The following is a 26,912-nucleotide window of genomic DNA, read 5'->3' as shown; positions in this document are numbered from 1 at the left end:
CCAGGGAGGCTCCGGCAGCCATATGTGGAGTCCACTGTGAATTTCAGCCCAGAACCAAGGACGGAGCTGGTGTTCCCTTTAACTACTGGTTGAATGTACAAGGGACGTCCTGCCTAGGACTTAGGGGCTCTCTTTTCTGGAGTGTTCTAACATCCTGATCCATTGCAAACACCTTTAGCACCTCTTTCTCGCCTGTGCTTCCGCTTGTGGAAACCATTCATTTATCTCGGAGCTGCTTTTCTAGTAAGGAATAAAAATGAAGGACTAACTCCTGCACTTACAAAGGAATCGGAACCACGCAGATTTTTCCCAGGTCTAGATCTGATGACGACTGACCTATCTGAAAAAGAAACGGTAAAATGTTTTCTTTCCTCCACCGGTAAGGTGATCCAGAAACAAAAGAGACTGTTAACCTAACCTAACCTAACCTAACCTAAATGGTTACTATTTGCTAGCCTATTTGCTATGGGCTGTTAAAAAAAATAATTGGAATTCAGAAATCATTCAGCCATTTAAAACCAGATGAATCACCAAAGCTCTGATTTTCTGAGACTGCTTCTATGCTACAATTACTACCCGACTCTTACGTTTTTATTGTCATGCCATTTATCAAGGGACCCTATACCTTTTCTACAGGAATATATGAGTGCCTCAAAGTGACAAAACATTTATACAGAAAGGATGAAACCATAATTTTTTAAAAAAATATTTGGTTAGGGGAGCCTGGATGGCTCAGTTGGTTGAGTGTCTGATTCTTGATTTTGGCTCAGCACATGATCCCAGGGTCATGGGATTGAGCCCTGAGTCGGGCTCCCCCCTGAGCGTGGAGCCTGCTTAAGATTCTCTCTCTCTCTCTCTCTCTCTCTCTCTCTCTGTCTCTCTCTCTCTCTTTGCCCCTCTCCCCCCTCTAAAACAAAGTATTTGGTAGTATACTAAAATATATGTGGGGATTAAGAGAATGCAGAGATCAATATGGATAGAAGTTATCAGCAAAGTCTTAGAGGAGGTAACATTTACGATGTGCCACAGGAAGCAGAGATGTTGAACTGTGTCCCAGAACGAAAGGAAGAGAAGGGCTAATATGGATGTGGAGAGAAGATGGAAGACGGGGTTTCCTACTGTGCAAAAATCCCCCTGCACATGTTTAATTGATGAAGCAGGGACTATAGAAGCCATTGAAAAAGAAAATTCAAGAACATCTGGACCAAAGTAGCTATTCTAGATGAGACTGTTTACATTTTTAAATGTTCTGATAGGAATGACAACATGTGATACACATGCACCCCCTATCTTAGACCCTCTTTATGTAGCTCATATGGAAAAACCTGTGTTCCCCAGAAAATTTTCCCAGAATAGGGGTTTTTATTTATATCTCTGATGCTTCATACAACATGACTATTGTCATTTGTACTTGAGACTGGAGTGGAATTAGGAATCCTGGCTTCTAGCTCTGGCTCAGTCACAGCTGGTATTGTAATTTGGGGTAAGTCACTTCATCCTTCAAGCCTTCGTTTACCTCATCTATACAATAAGGGGGTTGAATTAGGCAATTTCTCTGGCTTCACTTGGTGCCAATGTTTTATGACTCGTGAGTCCAAGCTTTTTATTAGAAATCGTGGCAGTAACTGTATACTTGCAATTTACTAGTCATCCACAGCATACATAAAAATACAGAATCCTTCATAAAATCCATAAACACCTTGGAATAGAAATATTGATTTTGAGACAAATCTGTCCGTGTCCTCTGTGGTTATTCTGCAGCTTGGTGACTCCTACCCACTTCAGAATTTCAAAACAGGAAATGCTTCCCAAAGTCCAATCGGACATCAGTATCCTTGGGCAGCAAAGGGTATCAAAATCAACTTTTGAAGCAACTGGTTTTACGAGAAAGATGATTTACCTGCAGTGATAAAAATACACTGCATTCTCTCCCCTCTACTTAACCGGAGTCCGGAATCTGGTAAAAGAGCTTATCACAGGCCCTTCAGATGCCCCACATTTGTGAACCTCTGCAATGTTTACGTTTCCTCTCGTGCTGCCCGGGAGACCGTGTTGGGTCCTGTCTTCGGTGTTCTTGGAGGAAAACAGGGAGCGCGCAGCTTGTGGATAGTGAGCAAAGACAGACGAGCCAAGGACTGCCGCTCAAGCTGTCTCTGTTGCCCACTCAGTGTCTCTTTCCATTATCCTTGCACTTTGAAAGACGTTTGCCAGATCCAGAGTCCGTGGACCCCTGTTATTTGTGTGTCTTTTCTCACCTTACACGTGATCTGGACTGGTGTTTTCATTTGTTAAAAACAACAAGAACATTCACTGGGAAACTTTTGCTGGAATTGTTTCAGGCCATCATAGCTATTTATTCTGTGTCACAAACTATAATTCTCCACTTCCCTTACTCCCACGTCGGGGGAGCTGGTGGTTTATGGTGGACAGTCAGTGGAATTTGAGTGAACAGTGGACGATTTCAAAGAACCACCAAGAGATTATGTAGCAGGTTGTAGTACTAAGAACAAAACGCAAAATACCCTTGTTCTTGATCAGAGTGTGGCAGCACAAAAAGAAAAGGCTTACAAAGCAGAAGAAAGGATTTAGAATTTGTGGTTATACCTGAGGAAGACTTCTCTGAGGGAAGAAATAGATCATGGGATTGGCTTAAGAAGGGATTTCCTTGATAGGAATAAGAATAATAGCCGAGGGTCTAATTGGTCTCAGTCCTGGGCAGGTATGGAAACTAAGGATATTTTTTCCCCCAGACTTTGGCTTCGTAGGAGCATGAAATCCAGATGGTGGCACTGTGAAAAAGGCCTAGACGACCCAGAGAGACCTGAAGTGCAAGACAGATCAAACTGTAGACAAAGAGATTTGGGAAAGAGAATGAGACCAACAGGAAAGCCTCCCAATATTTAATAGGAAGGAGAACACAGATGTGAGGCAGCCGCTGAGAGCGGTTTGACCCCAAGTGTGTGAATTCTAGTGTAGATGTAATTGCAAATGGATTTTGCTGGTAGCCGAACAGGATGCTGGGTGGAATGTTCCTGGCCTTGATAGATCCCAGAGATCACGATAGATTGGCTTCATTCTCAAGATGCCACTGGTCTGACATTCTTATTGAAAATGTCACAGCAGCATCTTCAAAGCAGGGCTCCTGGTTGGGGTACCACGAATGGAAGAAACCAGGGAGGTGGTCAACTGTGAATCACAACCCCGAAGGTGACAGAATGGGTGTCGGCACCTTGTTCGCTGGAAGAATGGGATTGGGATCATGTGGTTTCTTTCAACAGTAACAGCTTTCTAAAGACAAGAAAAGTTTCACATTTTCCTTGAAGACAAATGCAACAAGTACTTACTCTATCCGGGTGCTTTAAATATCCGGGGGAAATGCACAGTCTCTACCCCAAGTATCTATTCTGGGAAGGCAGCACTCATGAAAACTCTGATCAAAACCACTTAGAGGCCTCAGTTGTCAGGCACTCAGAGATCCGGGCCAGGAGCTCTTGGATTCAAGCTATGCTTTGAATGCACACCCAAATCTAGATAATGCTATAGCTCAGGTAGGCATCATTTTTCTTTGGGACATCATGATTCATGCTGGTCCCTTTCTTGAGTGGGTTGTATGTTTATGGTCAGAGAGGATCAGGATTTCCAACCTCACATGTTGGAAATAAAACTGGCTGAGAGCTAATCTCTACTGAACGTGGAGCAAGTGCCCAAGCCCTGCTTTCCCACTCATTCCTGGTTTTCTTTGGGCCGAGACTCTTAGGGGAAGACCATTGGAAGTGTAAGTCCAGTTCCTCAGGCAGAGCGTGCGTCTTAGGCCTCAGCATCTCTGAGAACTACATGGCCTTTACCGTGGTTTGGACCTCACCTGGATGGTGGTCATGGTAGCACAACAGGTGTTCCGCTTGGATTCACACATCCGTCATTCCTGCTTGGACTGTGTCAGGTGGCAGGATGGGAGCATGCTACCCTCTTACTTCCAAGAGCATCCTGGGTGATGAGTTTGCCAAGGTGCCTTTGGGAGAACTCAGTGGAAAACAAGGCAGGGGGGATCTTGACAGGTGAAAAATTGGGGTCCCGATTCTCCAAAGGTTCCTAAGATCTCAGGGCCCTAGAACTCCAGTTTGGGGTGAAACTGTTTCAGAGATCTTTCAGTACTCTTCCCCGTGCTTGTGTTCTCCTAGGGCACGTCCCAAGCCGATGCTGGCTTTGGTTGATGGTGTTGGAGCACCATCCTTGAACTAGGCTGAGGCCTCCCTAGCCAGCCTTAGTGAGAGCAGATGCAGTCAGAAATGACTTGAGGTTTCTGGGAGAATGCGTGGTAAAACAGGAATCATCCTAATCAGTTTGAACACATTTTTTCCCTCCGTAACTCTGCATTTGTGTTTGTGTGGGTATGTTGAGGAGAAGGAACCAGGGAATAGTTGGTTTCCTTGGTTGTGAAATTGTATGAATGAACATAATATAAGGCAAATAAGGTCCAAAGCAATCCACCCTTCTTCCCTCATCTCTAAAGAAGTCTAGGGATCATGGGTAGGAGTAAGATTTTCCTTTAGCATCTTTGACAGAATAGGGTTCGAGGAACGTGCAAGAAATGTCTCCCTGTTGGTTCGGGTCTGGTCCCAGATTTAGAAGCAACAGCCAAACATCAGAACTCCCTGGGGGTCGTCGGCTTGTGAACTCAAGAGCGCCGATGCCCGAATCTGCCCCCTGAAAGTGGCATTTGGTTCCAACACTTTGATAAGAATGTGAGCGAATGTGATGATCCCTTACCATAGATATTCAGCCAGAGTGTACCTGGGGACTCCGACATGACTTTAGCTCCTTAGCATCAATTTCTTCTGCTCCAGATGACCAGCTGAACTCCGAGGAAAAGAAGAAGAGAAAGCAACGGAGGAACCGGACGACCTTCAACAGCAGCCAGCTGCAGGCTCTGGAGCGCGTCTTTGAGCGGACACACTACCCAGACGCCTTTGTGCGAGAGGACCTCGCCCGCCGGGTGAACCTCACCGAGGCCAGAGTGCAGGTAACCAAAGTACCACCTCAGGGGCACACCTCTGCAGACTGCTCGAAAACACGGGTCGTTGGTTTCAAACAGGGGCTGCTGCTGAGAAAGATGATAAAGGGGCAGCACGAGGCAGAATCGGATCCGATCTGCGTTTCTTTGGGCAGCTTAGTATTTTTAAAAATCAGATGTAAGCCCTTAGGTGGGCAGAATATGCCTCGCTACAGCTCTGACTTCTCACTCCTTGTTGCCCGCCCTTTCAGATTCATGGTATGAACGTTGTACTTCGGAGCATTTGACTTGGCCCTGCCCCCCACCCCTCCCCCACCCCCCAGCTTTCAATTTGAGCTCTAGGGTGGCCACGGAGATGAATTCTCCATTCCCCACGTCAGTTTTCCTTCCCAGACTTTGGGAACATACAAACCTTCAAGAGATGTATTACAAATATACACGCTTATGGACCCTGGTGGCAGTAGAAATGAGCCCATCAGAGACCTTGCGTTTAGGAAGTGCGTTAAGAGCACATTCCGGTAGATGATTCTGTGCTTCTGTGAAGCGATGAAGAGCAAAGGCACGTAAGACCGCGTAGAGAGAGAACAGCAATTCTTTCTGACATTAATGCCATGACACATCAACTGCAATCCAGGCATCTAGAAATAACACAACCCGGGATTAGTACTAATGAAGGTAATAATGTAATAATAACACTACTTGAACCCTTATAGGCCAAGTAGTGTTCTAAGTCCTTTATATAAACTGTCTGTTTAATCGTCCTGCTAGTTCAATGAGGTGGATAGTATTCTTCACCTTGCAGATGTGGAAACTGAGACACAGACAGGTTACACTATTTTGCCGGGCCTCACGCAGTTAGGGCATAGCTAAGCTCGGATTTGAGTGCAGATATGCAGAGTTCATGCTTTTAAGCATGGAGTCGACTTTGAATAAATAAGAGTCTGCTGGCTAAGTGCTTTTCCAGGGGCCCTTTGCTACCTCTGCTGGAAGTAAAGATCTCATTGTCCTCTGCCTAGCCGGGGGTGGGCCGCCATCTTGGTAAGAGTGGAAGGGGACCAGGCCAATCTGTCTTGTCTTCTTGAGGAAGTTATTGTTTGTATATTTGTGTTCAGTTTGGGCTTGAGGGATTCCCTTCTGCAGATGACAGATCTCTTGACTGACAGGCGCTTGAGCTAGACCCTCAGGGCTTTGAGGCTGTGTCTGTGCCTTGACAGGAAGTGTACCGTGAGGGACACCGGTTGAGTTGACAGAGAGGGTCCTGGAGGTCCCTTCAGCCTGGCGAGAAACTTTGCAAGAGTTCTCCCCATAGGGACGCATCCTCCTCACCTAGAAGTGCTCCCCAGGAGAACAAAAAGAGGTCGGCCACCAAAGGGGAAGTGGCCCAGACCCCATGGCGCCACGTGGGTCAGGAGAAAGCGTGAGGCACTGGGCACTGCGTGGCAATCCCTCACGGCTCGGGTGAGAGAGACCAGCAGGATGTGTAGGGACGGGACTCGGTTTTGCTGCCTGGATCCCACCATCCAAAGCGAAATCCTGAGGTCTGCCTTCCCACATCCTCGTCCCCTGTGCAGCCAACCACAGCTCTCCAAACACGCTCCGTATTTCCACTTTTCAATCCCTTCCTCTCCCTTCAAAACCCCCATAACTTCTGTGCCCCAAGCTTGGCCTACAGTGGTGTAATGAGTCATTTTAGACCAATAACCGCCCCCCCCCCCACCTTGAAGTACAACTTCTGCCGTGGTGATCTGAATTGTAAATAAGGAAACCTGGATGGGGCAAAGCTGGAAAAAAATAATTTTTTTAATGTGAAAGAGCAGTTTGTGAGTTGGTCTTCTTCCCAGTCCAACAATGAACGAATGCTTTCTTATATGTTGAAACTATTTTCTCCTCCTCCTTTCCAACCCTACTATGTTCTCATGCCTCTCAGAGCTGCGGGCGTTTCACACACGAGCAGGACAGAATTCTCCCCGTGCAACTTTATTCCTCCTCCGTGAAGTCTTACCCTTCCCCAGCCTGAACCTGTCCCTTGTGACTCTGGCCTTCTTTTATGGCATTTATCACAACATGACACGTATTATATTGACTTGTATGTGGGCCAGCTTCCCCAACTAGACTGCAAATCCTCTTGGATGGAGGTCATAGCTTATCATTTTTGCAAAAGTCATTTTTCTTCCTCTTTCTTTTTCCTCTCCTTTCCCCACCCCCACCCCCAAACACTTATCAGTCACCTGTTATACTCTTGGAACTGTTTTTGGTTTGCTGGGTATGAGTAAGACATTGGCCCTCTCCTTTAGGGTGTTGTAGACTGGAGGCAGAGAAGACAGATGTGCATACCACACTGTTATGATATAGTAAGATGATTCCTACACTGAAGGAATATACAAGAAATAGCGATAGACCAGAGGAAGGAATGAGCAAACCTGCCTGGTGAAAAAGGGTGAAAATACACGTATGTTAGACACCCGTTCTGTGCCAACTCTCAGAAGAGCCCTGTGAGTATTATTTCCTCCATTTGGGTAGGAAACAGAGGATCAGAGACATTAAAGAACTATTCAATGACAAATTTTTAAAGTAATAGGGCCAGTATTTTTATCCAACTCTGATAGACTTTAAAGTCACATTCTTTCCACTACACCACTTTACAAAGGGGGGGTGATGTATTAAATCTTGAAAAACCAGGGCACCTGGCTGGTTCAGTCAGTTGAGCACCCGACTTCGGCTCAGGTCATGATCTCACGGTTTGTAAGCCCGAGCCCCGCATCAAGCTCTCTGCTGTCAGCACAGAGCCCGCTTTGGATTCTCTGCTCCCCTGCCATCCCTCCCCTGCTCCCACTTTCTCTCTCTCTTAAAAACAAATAGACATTAAAAAAATTTTAATCTTGGAAAACAAGTCTTTTGATACCTGGACAAAGAGGGGGAGAACATCGCAGGCAGAGGGAGATTTGGTGTGAATACACAGAGGTGGCAAATCACTGAATACGTCTGGTAGTCTTGCGTCCAGGATAGGAACTGGAAATGATGGAGGGCCAGTGTGTGAGGCCCAAGTGATGCAAGATGTGGCCGGGTTGGTGGACCAAGAGCTAATTCCTGAACAGCCTTTGCTCTATGGTAAGAAGTTTTGATTTTATTCTGTGAGTAATGGAGAACGAGTCAGTGGATGCTATGAAGCAGGGCGCTAACACGATTCCATCTGCATTTAAGATGAGAAATCTAATAGCCATGCAAAGGACACATGAGAAACGAAAGAGCCGGGCACGCACGAAGCCAGAAAGAGATGTCCAGATTCTCCTTTACCGAGTTCCCCCCGGGCCCTTCCAGTGACACGACTCTGCGGGGCACCAGCCCCATGGTATTTTATAGGAATGTTGCTCCCAAAGGCTGTGCACCTGTCCCACTCCACACCAGAGAATTTCTTTCTCCCATATCTTGTCATGCATTTCTATAATTGTACCTAAAAGACTTGTTTGGCGGTTTTTGACATTTGCATGCCTGCCTTCTTTTAATAGACTATGAGCTGCTTATGAGCAGAGAGTAAATCTCATGTCTATTCCCGGCAATTAGCACAGAACCTGGAACACAGCAGGAACTCCATAAAGATTTCTTGAATGAGTAACCGAGTGAATAGAATTCCGTGGCGCTCTGGAGGAGTTGTATGATCATGAGTCAGATGTCCGTGAGCACAGACACGCAGCCACTTATTATGTGTGAAGTTCAACAGACGAATCTCATTGAACCTGTTTCCTCAGCTCCGAAGTAGAAAACAGTGCAACCTAAAGTATGGAATGGCCACGATAACTGGAAGTAATGTACGCCATGTGCTCGCGTAATTCCGAGTCCTCGCGGCACTTGATCAATGCTGCTGTGTCATCGGGTGCAGCCCTTGGTGGCTGAGCTGCCCACATCCCTCAGACCCTGCCGGGAAACGTGCTCCAGTCCACTTCCAACCTTGGGTATCTGCATTTCTATTTTACATGTTTCTTTCTAGAACGTCAGGAGACTGCCCTGCCTGTGTTCCGCATGCTAGAAGTGCTGGAACATTCATCACCCATGACTGATGGGAGCCAGCGTACAAATCGTGGGCTCTCTCACCCCGGCCGGGCCCTGTGTCCTGCACTGGTCTTCAGGGCCCCGTGGCTGGGCCATCACGGGGGCGCTGCCTGGAAACTCACTTCTAGAAGCTGCTCTTCTTCCCTGTTACTTCCTTTTACTTCCTTTCACCTCGCTCTTATACCGAAGCTCCCCTCACCTTCCAAGCAAGCCACTTGCCTCGTAAATTGTTGCCACACGCCCCTTTGGTGAGATGGAGAGACTTTTCTTTAAATGTCCAATAAGTACTTTGAAAGCAGATGGTCTTGTCACATTTTGAAGAATTTTGAAACAACTTAAAAAAGAAATGTCGTTGTATCCATGGCCGAACTCTAATGAGGTTTGTCTCTTTTCCTTGATTACAAAGCAACAGGGGTCACAACCCATATGTTAGCCGTGGATCTCACCTCTGGAGGCTCGATTAGGGAAGTACCTCAGGGTCCGGTTGTAAGAGTCTTGGCCCTCAGTGGCCCTCTAGCTTGGCCCACCGGGGAAGGACTGCGGCATATTTGTATTGCTCTGGGAAGAATCCGGTCCCTGTCCTGTGTCTTCCTTGGGGACGCATTTATAGGGTCAGTCAGCCAGGACGTTATTCGTGTAACCTCTTTTTCTTTGTTTCCCTCTCCCTCCTCACGCCCTCCTCTCCTCCCCATGCTGTTCCAGGTGTGGTTTCAGAACCGAAGAGCCAAATTCCGCAGGAATGAGAGAGCCATGCTGGCCAATAAAAACGCTTCCCTCCTCAAATCCTACTCAGGGGACGTGACTGCCGTGGAACAACCCATTGTACCTCGTCCTGCTCCAAGACCCACCGACTATCTGTCCTGGGGGACGGCCTCTCCGTACAGGTGAATGATTGGCCCGCCCTCCCTTGCTCCGCTTCCATGCGTTTCTCAGCGCTTGGTCACGTGCAAAGCTGCTTGTGCAGCTGGCTGACATTTCTTACTGGGTTAACCTCTTCAGAGACATTCAACTTGCTGACACCCCCAGATTTTCACGGGAGCTTACTAGTTGCCCCAGGAGCAGGGTTTGGGGCAGAAGAGAGAGGGGCAGGCCATCAGCAACCTTCTCTTGGACTCAGGAACTCTTGCAAAGGTTTCAAAGATGGGGAAGAATCTAAAAGAAAAGATTGATAAGCTATGCCCAGAGTCCCTCTTGCAACCACGCAGGAACAAAACTTGACTCCATTTCCAAATTTAAGAGAGATTGGTTTCGCCATGCTCAAGTAGAAATTTAACCTGGAAGGCTCTAAGTGTAGGCTCAAAGGCAAATTTCACAGTAAAACTGGTTTTGAATCCAAACCAGGAAAGGAAGGAAAGAGAAAGGAAGGGAGGAAGGAAGGAGAGAGGTGAGGAAGGAGAATCCACAATCATCCCGATCACCCTCACGGCCACTGTCCTTGTCAGTAGGTGTGGACGTCTCATGATCTAAAATACCTTCCTGTTCTATTGCTAATTCTTATCTACTTACCTGAAGTTCTTTGGGGGTCGGTTTGTGGGTGTGGAGTCTTTAAAATTAAAAAAAAAAACAACAATGTATGATTTACGCTAAACTTTTATATTAAAAAGGTGAAAAGTTTTAAAGAAGCACCTAATAGAGTACTATTTCAATCTCTTGGAGAGGGTTTCAACCTCCTTTTATTATGCTGTTCAGGTTATTATGATACAGGTGAATGCTAGAGGGAAGTTGAGATGTGAGTGCCTGAGACATTGTCATTGATCCCAAGTGTCTTTCTTTGAACCTAAATATGAGTACTCTTAGAAAACGGGTCAAGGCCGTGTGCTGTCTCTGGCCATTTGCAGTGGAGGAAGTATTCACAAATTCATTTATTGTCCATTTATTGGCCTTTTTATTGCTAAGGTTAATTAGCGGTTTAAGGAGAGGTCTTAAACTAATCATAGGAGATTATCTCCCAGCTAAAGCCGAACTCCTGATGTGAAATGCCACGTTTGCGAAATGTACAAATAATTTTCAAAAGTTGATGGTTTTAATCGAAGCATGAGGCCTTCCCTAAATGTTCTTTCTGTTCCAAATCAGTTCCTTGAAAGAAATGCCATAAATGTATTTGGGATTTTTTTTTTAAATCCCCCATTTTGAAATCAGCCTGAATTACGTTGGTCTTAGAACTCAGAGACCCCTATACATGGGAAATTGGAAATTTCTATCACTCTCCGATATAGTAAGCCTTGCTGATTGCCAGAGGTTAGTCACATCTGTATGTCTTACTTAAAACGTAGACTCTTTTCCCATAGGATTTACTAAAAACACAGTTTGCAGACCGTTGTAAAAGCACATGTTCTTTAGTCTTTTAAACAAGGGGAGGACTGCTTTGTCTCTCTGATATATTGGTAGCTCATAGACTCGCTACATGGCTTGGGAAATGGATGTGATTCAGAGCTTGATGTTTCAAGGGCTCTGGTTTGGATTTGGTCACAACCAGGAAATAGTGCTCCTTTTTCCGCCTGGGTCCCCGTTAGGAACTTTTCACCTCAGCTCTGAACAGTGCAGTTGGCTGCTGTGTTATCCTTACCAGTGAGAGTCTAAGGGGACACTGCGTGGGTGGGGATGAAATCCTTCCTGTGTTAATATTGGATTAGATTTCCTGCACCTCAGAAGTTCAAGTTCCTTTGCCTCCATCGTATGTATTTTGTATATGGGCATCTAACTGAAATTATTAACGTGCAGTTTGTGTGTGCCTTTTTGGGAAATGTTCTATTTTTATTTCGAAAGTTTATGGAGAAATAGTAGGTACATTTAAAAAAAACATAATTCTATCATCTTTACATGATGAGTTTGTTTATTTTTGCCATTAGAGCACAGTATTTTATATAGTGTAGCCTTAGTCTACATATTTTTGTATTCTGCTGTTTTGATTTAAAATCTTATAAACTAGTGCTTTTTACTCATTTCATGGTATACTTTTATATAATTTTTCTCTTAGATACAGAATTTGTAAAAAAAAATAATTAAAAATTGCATAGAATCTGATTGTTCATATTCTGTGTGAAGAATAAATTAATCTCCAGACAGAAGTAGAATGATGGTTTAAAGCAGTAATTTAATCAACCTCAATGTTTTTGACCCAATGTTGAGTGAAGTGTTTCTATTTTGATTAATTTCTAACAGCGGCAAAGCTATTCTGTTACTCGGAGGTTTTTCTGCTATGTTCAGAACCAAAATACATTATGGTTTCACATATTGAAGCTTGGTAGGAAACATGTCTTGTTTGGGAAACATAAAAGAGAAACACGTGACGAAAAGCAAAGGCAATGATAGACCTTTTGTGTTATAAAAAAAATGAATGGGCTATTTCTGTTGGTACTATTATGTCAAGTTAGTTATCTCACGTGTGACATTCATTAAAAGGCATTTCTTTCGGTCAATCCTTGGAACGCGCCTGTGTGCGGCTCTGTCCTTGCTTTGGTTCCAAAGAAGAAACTGAACAGTGGCCCAAGTTTAAGGCTTCAGCAAGCAGAATGAGACCCAGTGCTCGTGATCCCTGTTTCAGTCCAACATATTAGGCCACATAACCATATTTTCATTCAAATTAAACCTTATGTTACGTTGGACGTAATAAAAACTAGAAGATCGGGAGACTGTGTGATCATGCCGTTTTGATTCAGGCTCGGTCTCAGATCGGTGCAGCGTGCCCACAGCTGAGAACCACCTTCTGGGGTGTGTGAGCCTCCCCTCGGATGGGGCCTGGGCTTGCAACCCAGGGACAGTGAGCAGCTTGGCCAGGGGGGACGGTTCGCTGACTTCCGCGGCTCTCCCCTGGAAGAAGAGAGGAGGAAACCAAGACTCAAAGCAATGGTTTGCATCTGGGCAGAATTATGGGATGGGAAGCAGCCAACCCTTTTTCTTTCTGGGTGTCTTTTATATCCAGAGTGGCGGCTGTACAATTTATCATCCAAGCTGGGACACTTTTGAGAGTGAAAGGGGACCGCTGTGAATAGTTACACCAGGACAACAGGCGGAACCGGGACATATGGTTCATCCTATTTATAGCACGACATGGCCTTGTCCGTTCCCTTGAGCATATTACAGGTGATGACATCAGGCAGGCAACTGAGTCACCAGGAGGAGGCAAGCGTTCTCTGACGACACAGACACTACTGTCCCGGCAGGTGTCTTCTTTATCTACTCATAGCCGGTTGAGGGAAGCTTGTTTTTGGCACATGGGCCCGCTGCTTAGCTCAGATCTGTTTTCCGTAGGCGAAGGAGAGCTTGCACCACACCAGAGGTATTAAGACTCACTAGTCTAGTGGTGCTCTGCCTCCTGGGGATCAGTGATCGACTAAATCCTAGGCTTTTAACTGTTATTTCCTGTGAAGTGGTCAAGAAGCCCCTCCCTGGAGACATCCTCTCCTCTGGGAGGTAGAGTATGGCCTGGATCTGCAGCGCTGGGTCTGTGGTGCCCATTCCAGAGGGGGGGCTGGGCTTCACAGAAAAGTCGCGACAAGCGAAAGAGAGGCCAGCTATCCTTGTCCACAGCTCCCCTCCCCCGCCCTTCTCCTCCTCCCCCATTTGATCGTGGTCACGGTGCTGCCTGACATCCACTGAACGCATTTGGCTCATTTCTCCCTTTCACGCTTTCAAAAATAGATCCTCGTCCCTCCCAAGATGTTGTTTACACGAGGGGCTTCATAACGGATTCTAACGGAAGACACTGAAAAGGTAACTTGTCAGAGGGGGAAGAGGGTGGCTGCTGCGGGGGCAGGGTTTCAGTGGGAATGAAGCGTGTTCGAGAAAGCGGGGCTTGCAGCTGTAGCAATGGCAGCAGTGAGGTCCTCAAGTGGGGGATACCCCCGGGAAACCAGAGCTGTGAGCATACGTGTCCCTCAAGCTAAGGGTAGTCTGATGGCCTGGAGCAGGGCTCCTTGAAGATCGCTGAGCATGTGAATCACCTGGGAGCGTGTTACAGGGCAGACTCTTTCTGTGAGTCTGGAGCAGGAGTCGGGGTCTGCATCTCTAACGTGCTTCCACGTGGTGCTGATGCTATCGACACCGGGTGTTCGATGACTGCTAGGATATGGGGCAGGGGTCCGAAGAACTGCGTTCTCATCCTGGCTCCTGCTCTTCCCCAGGCCAGTTGGATCATCGGTCCCTCATGCAGCCTTGCATCTAAGGTTGAGCTAGCAACGTTTCCCTACTGCGTATCTGCCAGGGGCATTTGATTTCAGGTAGTCACTGTGCATTTCAAGCAGGAGATAAGAAAGTCCTTGAGACGAGAGAAAGACGCAAGGCTCCAGGTACAAAGACGTGTCTAGAAAGAACATTTAAAAATGGCAGAAGGCTCACAGAACCTTCAGTGCAAACTCCAGGCTCGCTTGCCAATGAACTGTGGTCCAAGTGTACCTACTTTAAGAGCTAAATACGCCCTTAAAAAAATCAGCTCCTGAATTTTAAAAACAGAAATTAGAAATGCCTATTTAAATCACGAAAGATGGTTTCCGAAAGGATTTATGGGGTCTCTCTTTATAAGTAAATGTCCACAGGAAAGCTGGTATTGAGTTGTCTTAGACGGAGTAGGTCTACCTCTGTTCTTGCACGGACAAGAGGACAAGCCAGAAAGATGGTCTCCAACCTCCACACCTCGCAGACAGGGTCACACATGCCTCAAGCTCTACAGCCTTTGGAAAAAACCCAAAGCTGGGGAAACCTTAGGATCTCAGGATGACACATGGGCTTCTTGGGCTGACAGATTTGTCTTTGGGGGGAAATTTTCAACAGCTTGTCATCATTTGTCCAAAAGGGCCAAATAGAAAACAAAGTTAGAGTTGAAAATTGAGGCAGGTATTATTCTTTCCCCAGCGCTCCTCAATTGCTTTGTGATCTGTGGGACATAACACCACGGGTGATTCGAAAGCAGAGGGGCAGATGTCCATAAGTTTCCTGGCTTTAAAATCATACCGTATATAGAATTTTCCATGCTTCCTTGGTGTTTGGCAGTCACTCGAACACGTTCCTCCTCCCGACAACCTTTCGGGGTAGGTTGAAATGATCAGAAATGATTTGTCCCCAGTGCAAACAGAACTCGAACCCCGCTGGTGGTTAGCATTCTGCTGTCTGTAGCTGAGCTCCATCTGTTAGGAATCTCCAAATAAGGAGATGGAAAAATTTCAAGCTTGCTTCAATGTGTCAGGTCTGTGCAAGTCCCGGTGCAGATCTGCTGAATCGACAGATGGGATACAAGCATTTCCTTTTCATCTCTAATTCCTCCATGCATTGTATTTGGCAATGCAGTTTCTTGGTCACAGACACAAAGAACATACATTCTTCAAACCTCAATAGAAATGATGCTTCGGCCAAATCCCATAAGCCCAGTCCCTGTACTCAGCTCATGTCTGCATCCTGTTAGAGGAGCAGGTGATTCTTAGAAGGCAGGACCAATGCGCAGGATCTCTCAGGGTTGCTAAGGAGGCTCTTGGAGTTATCATGTGCTTTATCTATACAAATCACTTAGTTTCTGTCTCACTTTCTAATCTCGGGAAGCTTGATCCTGTATAGGAACGAGCAGGTATTTCACCTTTGGAATGTGCCTATAAAATCTGTCGAAAATAGCTAACTATCCTCACTTGTTTCCATCCTGTGAGAAAACGTTTCAAGGTTCCCTTTTCCTAACACAGAGCTTTATACGTTTTGATGACATGGGAAACAGGTAGTCACAAACAATCTTTCACTTTGGCGGCCATTCAAGGCTCTCTTGCATCTGTTGTCACTTTAGGAAGTGGGTCCCTCCCCAACTTACTTTTCATGCTGTTTTTAAAGTATGACTAAGCTGCTCTAGAGTACCCACTCACTAATTCTGTCTTCTCTGACCTGTCACAAGTCTTGCTTGCCACCGGGGTGTCAAAGGACTGTTCTCTGCTTGCCTCTATGGCTCTCTCAGTGCAAGTTGAGAAACGAGACCCATGTCAAACTACCGGAGGGAACACGGACTTGTAATTCTTTAGTATGTGCACAAAATCTCCCTATGGTCTCTACTTGCAGGATTATATATTCTACACATTGGTTTAGAGGCCATGAAGTAAGACTGCCTCTGTTCTTCTGTCCTATTTCTTAGGGTTATGGAAGGTGCTGGAGTACATTGAATCCATTTTTGAAAGTTAATAATTTTCCTAGACATTTATCAAGTGCAAATGTTATCATTTATTAAGCTCCTAGGGAATGTTAATATCAGCTGCTTTTTTGTCTTCAAGCCCCACTAACTTGAGGGCTACCTACAAGGCATCGTCAGAGTATCGCTAATACAGTGCTGTCCTTAGAGTGGCACCACAGTACAGTCGGACAGGGGTACTTACTCAACTCTAGCAGCTCAGGCTGCCATTTAAGGGAAAATATCCCAGTGAAAATCCAATTTCCAGTGTGACCAGTGCAACATGCAAGTCTAATTTGCATTGATTTGGTTTTGAGATGGAAAGTGGACCAACGTTCATCTCATTTGGGATGTTAATATCTGGCCCGCATTAGAGAATCTCAGTATTTCTAAGAGATGTGTTACCATATGAAGTCTTCAAACCAGACTGTCAGATGAAGTTAGTAAACTATGATGCAAGAATGGCAAAAATGACTCTACAGTAGATGAAACTGAAGTCACAACTCTAGTAGACATTTCTAGAAAACAGTAGTAGCATCTTCAGTTAATGAAAATAATCCCCCAAGGTTCCAGTTCCCTTTGTCTGCCAAGGAAAATGGACCACACCTTTGACCATCAAAAAAGGAGGGAATCTCTATTAAATAGGACTTTGCTTGTCTAGAATCTCAAAGGCTGGAAAACAGACTCCTTGGAAAATTAGGTCAAGTGCTTAAAAATGCAATACTCTCTGACATTCTACAATTTACCATCAGGGAAAGTTTTTCTTTATGCTGTCTTGTAAAGTTTTAGCCTTCTGTTTTCAGAAGTCTTTCATTTTGACTCTCAGTGTTTAACAAATAATACAGATAACTCACCATTTCAGCTTCTCTCCTGCACATGTTGAATGGTACTAAGAACCGTCTTGAGGACTTAATTCTCTCACAGAAACCCGGTTGATTTGGTTCACTTTATAATCTATAACTTAGGAACATTTCCCAAATTCAATTCTCTTTTCTTCACTATTTACATCTTTGATCTCACTGAAATCTTAGATTTCAGTATATCCTAGCAATTTCTTGAGTGTAAGATTTACAGGTTTGCTTAGATTTCTGGTAGGGTTTTGAATGGAAGCACGTAATTCATATAGGAATTGAATGATATGTGTATGGGTTTCGAAAACAAATGAGAACTTTGGGGATATTACTAACAAAACCTTGCCCCATTTTAACAGGTTATTCTGATCATTTATCTGACTCCTAAGTGAAAACTACCTTAACTGGGGTCCCTTCTGCCTCATTCGGTAGACAGTGGTAGAGTGATGGTCTGTTGAGTAGGTCTAACCTGCACTGATATTTGTTCATTTTTTAACTATGAAAAGATATTTTTAATGGATCAAGAATATGCAATCATCAGCCCCTGCTTGATCAATGACACTGAGCAGGAATCAGTTTAATTATAGTAGCTATTTCTCAGTTATAAGACACACACACACACACACACACACCAGTGCTGTAAGGATTTTAAGGTAAGGATGTGCATTTCTGGAAAAACCTAGTGATCTGGGACTAATTACATTTCATTAACCTAATTTTCCTGGGTTAATTGCTAGTAACTGAAATAGGCTATTGTGAGTCTTGACTATAAGTCTTGACTATACGGTCTCCCAGATGAGTATTCATGATACAGTCTTTCTATTTGTAGAGTAGCTTTACTTTTTCTCTTTCTGGTCTGTCACTTGATCCCCAGAGCCACAAACTCCTGTGTGGCCGATAAAATTGCACTGGAATGCAGGCAACAGCAAAGCACATGTCATTCCATTTATAAGTCTATCTCATTTCAAGCCTCAGTTGAAAAGGATTTTGCTAATCTTAGAAACTAGAAACATTTTCACTTAATTAACATGAGCTCCCTTTTAACTGTTTAGTACACAATAATGAATAATTTACATTCAAGGCTAAGAAAGCACTGCTTTTTCCTTTAAAAGAAATTCATGGATGCAATTAGCAAAAAAACAAAAACAAAAACAAAAACAAAACCCAAGTGCACATTTCTGTCTAGTTGTATTTCTAGGTTTTTAATTACAATCTCTGACAATGTGAAACAACTTCAGGTTTTTCTCCAGAATAAGGACAGAGGGAAATCGTTACCTCTGAGGTCAGGGATCCTGAAACCGGCTGGAGCCTCTGCTGGTGTATCTAGGGGATTTCAACATTTCCCAAATAACTGACCCAGAAGACGTCATGAGCTTCTCACTACTTTTGAGAAGAAGCTATAAAATCAAGCCCAGTCGGGATAAGAAGCTCTTGATTTGGCTATACTTAGCGCCACTCACCAATCAAGAATGGGCTGCTGAACTGGTTCTCAAGTACACTATTTAATATGGTATTCATTGATTACCTAAAATGTGTTAGAATTAAAGGCCGCTACTCAGAGCAAAGAGGACAAAATGCCCTTTAGTTCCTTTTCAAATGCCTGCTTCTCTGGCTCGCCGCTCTCCCAGGCTGGCGATGTAAGCAGGAAGAGAGATTCAATACTGTTTCAATTGGTCGGCTGACGAAACACCTGCTATTCAACATAAGCAGCTTTCTTCTCTCACCCCAGAAATAAATGATTACTCACCGTGTCCAACACAGCAGATACCTCTCCCTGCCCTGTTTCACTCTCCCCACTCTCCCCTGCTCTTCCAAACATTTTCCCAAGTGCCTTAGACCAATGAGATCTGGGGCTGTAAGGGACCTCAGAGGTCATTCATCCGACCCACCTGCCCCCACCTGTCCCGCGCTGAGAATTGCATCCATCTGGGGCACAGACTTGCGGCTTCGTGAAACTAATGCCTGTTATTCTCCCTGCTCTCTCCTTTGTCCCTACAGCGCCATGGCCACTTACTCTGCCACATGTGCCAACAATAGCCCTGCACAGGGCATCAACATGGCCAACAGCATTGCCAACCTGAGACTGAAGGCCAAGGAATATAGTTTACAGAGGAACCAGGTGCCAACAGTCAACTGAGGAAAAAAAAAATAATTAAGCAGGCCTAAGAAGAAATCAAAAACCATAAGACACCTATCCTGCTCTGTCATTTCTTCATCTGCTGGAAAAAAAAAATCAATAAAAACAAACAAACCAAAAACCTGAACTAAAATATTGGGACCATGGCAGAGAAAAGCAGGAGAGGAGCAAAATGAAAATTAGTTAACCAATGTTTCTCCTCCCTCTGGGATCCCACCACCACTTGTTTCTGTGTGTGTTAATTTTGTTTTTCCTTCTATTCATGCGCTTTGCTTTAATATACTCCAAGCTTCTTCAGTTAGGTTCAGCCCACCCACCCCCATGATTGTATGGGTTTTAAAAAAAAAAAAACCTACAGCAGCCAAAGAAGTCGTATATATATTCAGAATCATTGTCTATAGTCTCCTCAGTGACCTGTTTGAACTTCAGTGCCTTATCCTTTTCTTCTTCCCAGTTCTCTGTATAGAAGTTCTAGAAACTTCTGGAAAGCCAAAGTCTTTCTGCAGAATCTGTGCCAGATATGATTTCCTTTCTCGTTGTCTCCATCTCTGTTGGTCACGGTACGGCTTTTCCGTCAGCTACTGTTAACCACATCTGGCCACTGGCTTGTCAGATCCAACGCGATTGGCTGTGTCTGGCTAGTTCTAAGCTCTAAGCTGTAGATCTAAGCTCTACTTACTATAAGCTATAGATTTAAGCTCTAAGCTGTAGATGATAATATCACCATCAATATCACCACCACCCCTCACCCCCATCTGAGCAGTCAGCCACATTAAGTTAAAGATATTTGTTGTTTCTGAATGATTTGCTGTCACGGGCTATTTGTTAAAAGAAATATATTTCGCTTGAGAGAGGGAGAGAAATTTCTCTAGGAAAACAGAGACTGAGTTGTGAAAGGCATGGCCTACATCTCTTTAGTGCCTTAAGGGTAGTCAGATGCACACATATATATATACTGTATATATTTATATATTTTATATATATATATATATAAAATATTCTTGCAAGCTTGAGTTTGCAAACTCAAACACTACAAAAAGCAAGTTTCACGCCGTCACCACTGTCCTTATCTCTACAGTGATGAGATGTTTTTAGGGATCTTGTTTCCTTTCTTTCTCTACACACAATTCTCATCAAGGCCACAGAGCAACTGATAGGGCATCTGTTTGAGAACAGGTCTCATTTTCACATTTGGGCTTCAAATAAATCAGAACCTATTTGAGGCTCTGACAGTGTTCTTGAGTTTGGAGTCTGAGCTCCGGTGGAATGGGGATAGATCCTGGTACACATCATGGGAATTACACTCAGAGGATGGAAAGCCATGTACTTTTCCGCTTCTCCACTCGACAGGAATCTGAAAGACCATGTTTAAATGGGATACTTAAAGGCTTGTCTAAGTTCCAGAAATGGAAAAGGCAACTGTGGGCCATTCTTTTTCTAATACAGTATTTTGAAATAAAGTTTAGTGCCTAGGGCTGCGAGCCAGGACTGACCTGTCTTTGTTTCTTTCTTTTTGTCTCCAGCTGTGCTTTGGTAACTTGTCAGGTGGACTAGACCAAACTACCCCACCGTGCTGTGCCTCAGTTTACCTTTTTTGTAAAAATGGGTTTAACAATACTTACCTACCTCACAGGGGTGTTGTGAGGCTCCTTTCGTTTGCTCCTTCATTCTTTCCTGTACTTTCTCTTTGTGCAGCACTTTGTAGCCATGGGAGGAAAGAGACTATAAAAGTACACAACGTTAATGGAAAGATATGGTACCTGGAAGCCTTGTTTCCTAGCAAGGAAATGCTACCTTGCTGTAAATACTTACAGCCTCGTATTTGGAAATGAGAAATAGGTTTATACTTCCAGACCTCTCAAAAATCACATCACTTGACCAAAGAATAATGTAAGATGCACAGAACAGACATATTCTCGACCTATTTTTATTCCTGACCAGGTTGGTTCCAGTAATCTTAGTTGTCAGTAATTAAAAAGCTTTAGATTGGCTTTGGCCAAATATGCCAACTCTGAATGACAGGCAAGGACTAAGATGCACTTTCGTCACACATTTGCTATGCCTTCCACCTGGCACCTTGAGTGAATGGTGGTAGTTTTTTCAGCCAAACAGCCACCGATCTGAAAACATATTTTGAATGTTGCTTCTGTACTTCTTTTCACAATGAGAAGGAAGCCCATCTTATGCATTTTGCTTTCACCAACTGATCCCCTCTTCTTTTAATATAACTATTAAACAGATGTTTTATGTAGGCTGGCTGAACACCACATATGACTTGCTTCCTAAAGAGTCCCTCGGTGAAGTTTTCTGTCCCGCTAGCTGCTGTGGATTCTCAAGATTCAAAGGAACGGTGTGGTCCAACAGATTAAAACATTCTTTGTGAAATAAGTACAATCCGAGACATTGGCGAACTCTTGGAGTTTGGACTTTGGGGAGAAGAGCCACAAGTGCTTTTGGGTGATAGTGCAGGGAACAGAAATCACACACGACAAGATGTTGCTGGATGGGGGAGTCTTCGAAGAGGGTGTAAAGGGACAGAAGGTCCTGTGAAACAAAGTCATTTGAAGCTTTCATCCTGACACCCGTTTTCAGCGGTGCGCAGAAAACCCCAAACCCCAAACCCAAATGCTCTGTGAAACTGGGCAGTTTTACTACTAGAGCCTGGGAAGCGATGTCTGAGAATGTCCGAGATTAACGATGAGAATATCCGAGAATATCCGAGATCAGCCATAGGAGCTTTCATTGATAATGAAAGCATCTGTTATTTAAGCACCTGATCAAGAAGTATACACATGGGACAAGCACTCAGTATTGTTCATTTATTATTGATTTTTTTTAAGGTAGAAGTTGGATATCTGATTTAGAGGAGTAGCCTTTTGGCTCCCAAGCCAGGTCTCAAGAGAGGGCCTCGGGACCACAAAGTCCCAAGGCATACATACCCCTGTTCCTCGCCATCATTATACCCAGGTGCAGATAATATGTACCAACTATCTGTGTCCCCAATCCCTCCCCAAACGAGATGCTGATTTGTAGGATACCTGGCAGGTTAAAATTAACCAGAGAAGGTGATTGAATAAAAAAAAGGGAATGGCACTTAGGGTATAAAGATCTCATAAGAAATGTAATATGTAAATTATATCTTGCTTTATGATGTAAAATATACATTGTTTGCGCTAGAATAGAAATGATTCCTTTTCAATAAAAAGAAGAAGGATACTACTGTGTCGTCTTTTGTGACGTACATTTGAGTCTGCTGATTGTTTTCTCTTCGAATTTCAAAAATTGATCTGCTGGGACCTAAGATTACGTGCAGGAAAGAGTGAAGGTAAGAGGGATTTGTAGGCGAGAACTTTTATTGGAGTGTGATAGTGTTTCCTCAAAAAGGAAAAGAATCTATTCCTCTAAAGCAAGGACAATGGTAGGAGGGACAGGGGGCCTTTATCGGTATAATGGGTACGTGTAAAGTGAAACTTTTATGGGAGTTCACTTACTTTTTACCCACCACTTTAGCACCCACAATACCAGCTAACGGATGACAAAACAGACAAAATGCAAAGCAAAGACTTTCATTTTAGAGTACAGAAGCAACAGGGCAAAACTTCTTAGGCAGCTGCTTACTGGGTTTCGCGCTGGGTGAATGGGCCTGGGAGGGAACTAGAAAACCAAATTGGGAGACATGGGTTCTGTTTTCATACAAATTAACCATGAACCAAGGTATGCAACAGTTCAAGACAGTAAGCGCCTATGTCAAACAAACAAATAGTGTAGACGGGAGTCCAGGAGAGGGAGAAAAAACAAAACAAAACAGCGAGCTCCAGTGGCTGAGGGTTTCTCGGAGGACCTGGCTTGTTTCATCAACGAGCGCTGAGAGAAGAGGAGATGTTGTTGGCCTTTCAAGCCCGGGAGTAGAGATGGGATGAAGACGGGGACACAGAAAGGAGGAATCTGTGTTCAGGGACCATGGCAAGATGGGCCCAGATGGAACGGAGGGTTTGTTGTGAAGCTGAATGGAAGAAAACGCTGGAGATTGAAACTGAGTCTGCATCTTGCAAAGTATTGTGTGTCAGGGCAGAGGCGTTTGGAATTTTGCTCAGGCCATAGAAACCCACTGGAAGTTATCAATCAGGAAAAAAAAAAAAAAAAGGAGGTCATGCAAAAAAATACAACTTTAGCAGGATCATTGTGGCCAAAGAGTGAAGCTATTCCAGAGCAGAACAGGAACAAGAAGCAGAAAAACAGCGGGGGTGGGGGGCGGGAAAGAGAGGTTAGAGATACTGGTTTGAAACCCGGGAACCAGGACAATGAATCCCTCGGTGGACAAAACTGACAACACAACCCAAGAGAAACAGGAGAGACCCAGTGACAGAGGACAATAACTGCAGTTTTAAGCATGTGACTGGACTTGAAAACCAAAATGTCAGTGTCCAGTAAGTGAAGATATGCAAGTAGGGCTTGAAGGCAAGGTCACGAATGGAGATAGAACTTTGGGATTCATCTCTAAGGAGGTGACACCGTGAGGTACCAGAGCGAATGAGTTCTTCGAGAAGAGAGAGCATCGTCACCGTGCTCAAATCATGCTTCTGATAAATGGCCTTTGGAAGTCTAGTGGATGCTTGTACAACGCATGTTTGAATTGCATGGGACCGCTGATACGTGGATTTTTTGCTAGTCCAGTGTTGTAAATGTGTTTATTCTTCCTTATGACTTTCTTAACAACGTTTTCCTTTCTCTAGCTGGCTTTATTGTAAAGATACAGCATATAATACATATCCAAAATTTGTGTCAATAGGCTTTTTGTGTTACTGGTCAGGTTCTGGTCAAGAGTAGGCTATTAGTAGTTAAGTTCTGGGGGAGTCAAAAGTTATACATGGATTTTTTATTGTACCGGGGGTTGGCGCCCCTCACCCTTAGGTTATTCAAAGGCCAACTGTAGTTTCAACCCAGGGAGGAAGCTTATACTTTGCAGAACATCTACAGTTGGAGAGAAGGCTATGGAAGACAATTTACAAGGAGCTGTTTGAGAAATAGGGGAAGATTAGCTTGTTTGTTATCCCAGAGTTGAAAAAAGAGGAATTGTCAAAGAGAAGGGAATGTTCAATATGCTCAAATGCTGTAGAGCAGACCAGCTTAACCGGAATGTAGGAAAGGCCATTGGCTGCATGATTTTCTAGAGTACAGTTTACCACGGTGCTGGAGGAAGAAGGTGCCTTTTGACAAGTCAGGGTAAGAATAAGCGTTTCAGAAAAACCAGAAACAGCGGCTTATAGGCCCCTTGCTTGAGACATTCTGGCACTGAAAATTTATTAATAAGGATTCTTTCAGCTGCAGGTGGCAGAGGCCTACCACCCGCTTCAAATTACAAGGGATTTTATTTAAAGCCCCCTAGGGCTGCTCACTGAACCCAAAGTATTGCTGGAACCCAAGCAGCTCCTGAGATCCCAGATCCTGGAAGAAGGCCCACGTCCCTAGATCAGGCAAGATCCGCACAGTTTGTCCTGGCATCCATGAGCACTCTTCTGACTGTGCCCCTCTCCTGGGCAACGAGTCTGCAGGGCCAACTGGACGTGCCCACCTGGAACCTGCACTCCTTATTGCAGACCATCCTTCAGGCACTTGGGATTTAGAATTCCCTGCTCAATCATCTGAGCCCATTTTCAGGCCCCTGTGAACCAATGTTTGTGTGGGTCAGGATGCGCAGATGAATCTGGGATATGCATAATGCAGTTGCCCCCTTTGTATGTGCAGGTCTGCTTTTGGTGCTGGGTGGGTGGATGGGAAAAGAGAAGTGGACAGGCCACAGGCTGGCTTTCGAGAGTCAGAGCGTCCCCACACTGCCGTGTTCTGGAAAGGAACTCCAAATAGTCTGAGAATTCTACATATAGCTTGAATTTCCAGGTCACTGCGAAAGTATGTTCATTAAAATAGGAGGGTGGAACAGAATTTGTTGAACGGTTTGTTAGGTTGATTTATAACAAATTTATGGATGTGAACACTCGGACTTTCGTTTGTCCCCAGGGCCCAGACGCTGCTCTAGTGTCCCCAGGGGATGGGTGCCATACACCTTTTTAAAAGCTCTGTCTTTTGTGTCACTTTCTGGAGATTCCATGAAACAGAAACCCATGCCAGAAACCTTGTTGAGATGTAATTCTTGAATGTGAATCCCTTCTGGCCTCACTTTGTTTTTCCCTCTTAGAAACAGGACAGAGCTCTGCTCACCCAAGACCTCAGTTTGAAAGCCTCCTTTAGTCCTCTCCCTTGAGACAGGGTGGAAGAAGAGTTTGGGACAGTTACTCAGCCCTTCATCCTTAGCAGCATCTCCATATATGATGCTTTGCGGTGAATGGGGGGTGGGGGGGTGGGGGGGGGAGCTTGACACATTGTTTCAGGCTTATGGGGAGAAGGGACAGCAGAGAGGTTTGGGAAGGGACCGAGAAAGAACACTTCCAGTCATTTCTCTCCCCTATACTTCTAAGCCCTTATATCTTCCACCGTGTCTCAAACCTCCTGACTCTGCTTGAAAAACGAGTTTACTATTGTCTGACCCTTGGGAGTCTGGGAGATTTGGGATTGGGTAGAGATCCTCCCTGTTCCATGAAGTGCCTCTGGTCATCTGCTTCTAGATTTCAAGGCCTGTAATAGATAATGCTCCACTTACTTATCAGTTTCTATATTGTCAAGTACCTTTCAGTTGCAAGTGGCAGAAACTCAACTCTAATTAGGCTGAGATGGTTTCATTAGGGGATTTATTAGGTGGGTAGGGGTGTTCAAAGAACAAAAGGAGGGGCTATAGGAACTAGGGTAGCTCTGAGAACCTCGGGCACTAGAACTGAGACTTGACATCGTCAGAACTCTCTGTCTGCCTCCCATCTCCGCAGGCAAGTTTTCTCCACGTAGCAGGCTACCATCCGTCCATTTCACTTTGGAGAAAAAATCAGAGAAACAAGCTCCTGTTACAAAAATCCTGAGGGTGGATTCTAGGGTCCTGAATTGTTCTGTGCACAGCCATGATCCAGTCACTGTATCCTGCAGGTGGAGGCGTACTGTGCATCCGGACCAGGGTGTCTGCCTGTATCGGGCACCAACACATCTCCTCTTGTCCCCATCTCTAGTTCTAGGCACTACCGCAGCATTTGGCCCCCAGGGGACTTCAACTTCGGAAGCCATGTTTTAAAGATGGTATAGCAGCAGAACCTGGGATCCTGAAAAGTGACTGCAGGAAACAGAGCTGCAACCTTGCTGACCAGGAACCATCTTGGCGTGTTATATGACAGAAAAATAAAATTCTATCATGTTTAATCATTATACAACCAGGTCTATTTGTTACCGCAACCTAGCCCAACCTAATACACCTCCTTCCTCTCTCTTCTCTCTTACTCTCCTTTGTTTCCTTCCTTCCTCTCCCCCTCCCTCCCTCCCTCCCTTCCTTCAGCCCATCCCTCCTTCCCTCCTTCCTTCCTTCCTTTCTTCCTTCCTTCCTTCAGTGCTTCCTTCCCTTCTTCCCTCCTTCCTTTCATCCTTCTTTCCTTCCGTTCTCCCATACTACCTGCATTTCAAGATGCTTGTTGTAACTCATAGACATGGCTCTCAATGACCACACACTCTAATTCTCCCACCCTGGACATTTAAATATTATATAATATATATAATATATATATATAATATATATATTATAATATAATATTATATTTATATTATATATATAAATATTATATAGTTATATAGCATCTTGTG

At 44.5% G+C, this 26,912-nt stretch overlaps 1 protein-coding gene across 4 annotated transcripts in view; it reads left to right on the top strand.

Moving 5' to 3' along the window:
• The window catches only part of PRRX1 (paired related homeobox 1), a 78,218-nt gene extending 51,730 nt beyond the window's left edge, over nucleotides 1-26,488 (top strand). Inside the window, exons 2-5 of one of the 4 annotated variants that reach the window (XM_053209452.1) lie at nucleotides 4,845-5,020; nucleotides 9,761-9,942; nucleotides 13,700-13,771; nucleotides 26,291-26,488. In XM_053209452.1, the coding sequence (XP_053065427.1) occupies nucleotides 4,845-5,020; nucleotides 9,761-9,942; nucleotides 13,700-13,754 (413 nt within the window). In that variant the 3' untranslated portion in view covers nucleotides 13,755-13,771; nucleotides 26,291-26,488. Of the gene's footprint in view, nucleotides 1-4,844; nucleotides 5,021-9,760; nucleotides 9,943-13,699; nucleotides 13,772-19,042; nucleotides 22,398-26,290 lie in introns of those variants that run through there. The other 3 variants (XM_027046176.2, XM_027046175.2, XM_027046173.2) reach the window with 3 other exon arrangements.
• The last annotated feature ends 424 nt before the right edge of the window (nucleotides 26,489-26,912 follow it).

This window comes from Acinonyx jubatus, chromosome E4, assembly GCF_027475565.1.
Source record: "Acinonyx jubatus isolate Ajub_Pintada_27869175 chromosome E4, VMU_Ajub_asm_v1.0, whole genome shotgun sequence".
In the NCBI taxonomy this organism is placed as follows: Eukaryota; Metazoa; Chordata; class Mammalia; order Carnivora; family Felidae; genus Acinonyx; species Acinonyx jubatus.
The sequence above is the reverse complement of the archived record's forward strand: the minus strand, read 5'-3'. Positions and strand labels throughout refer to the sequence as shown.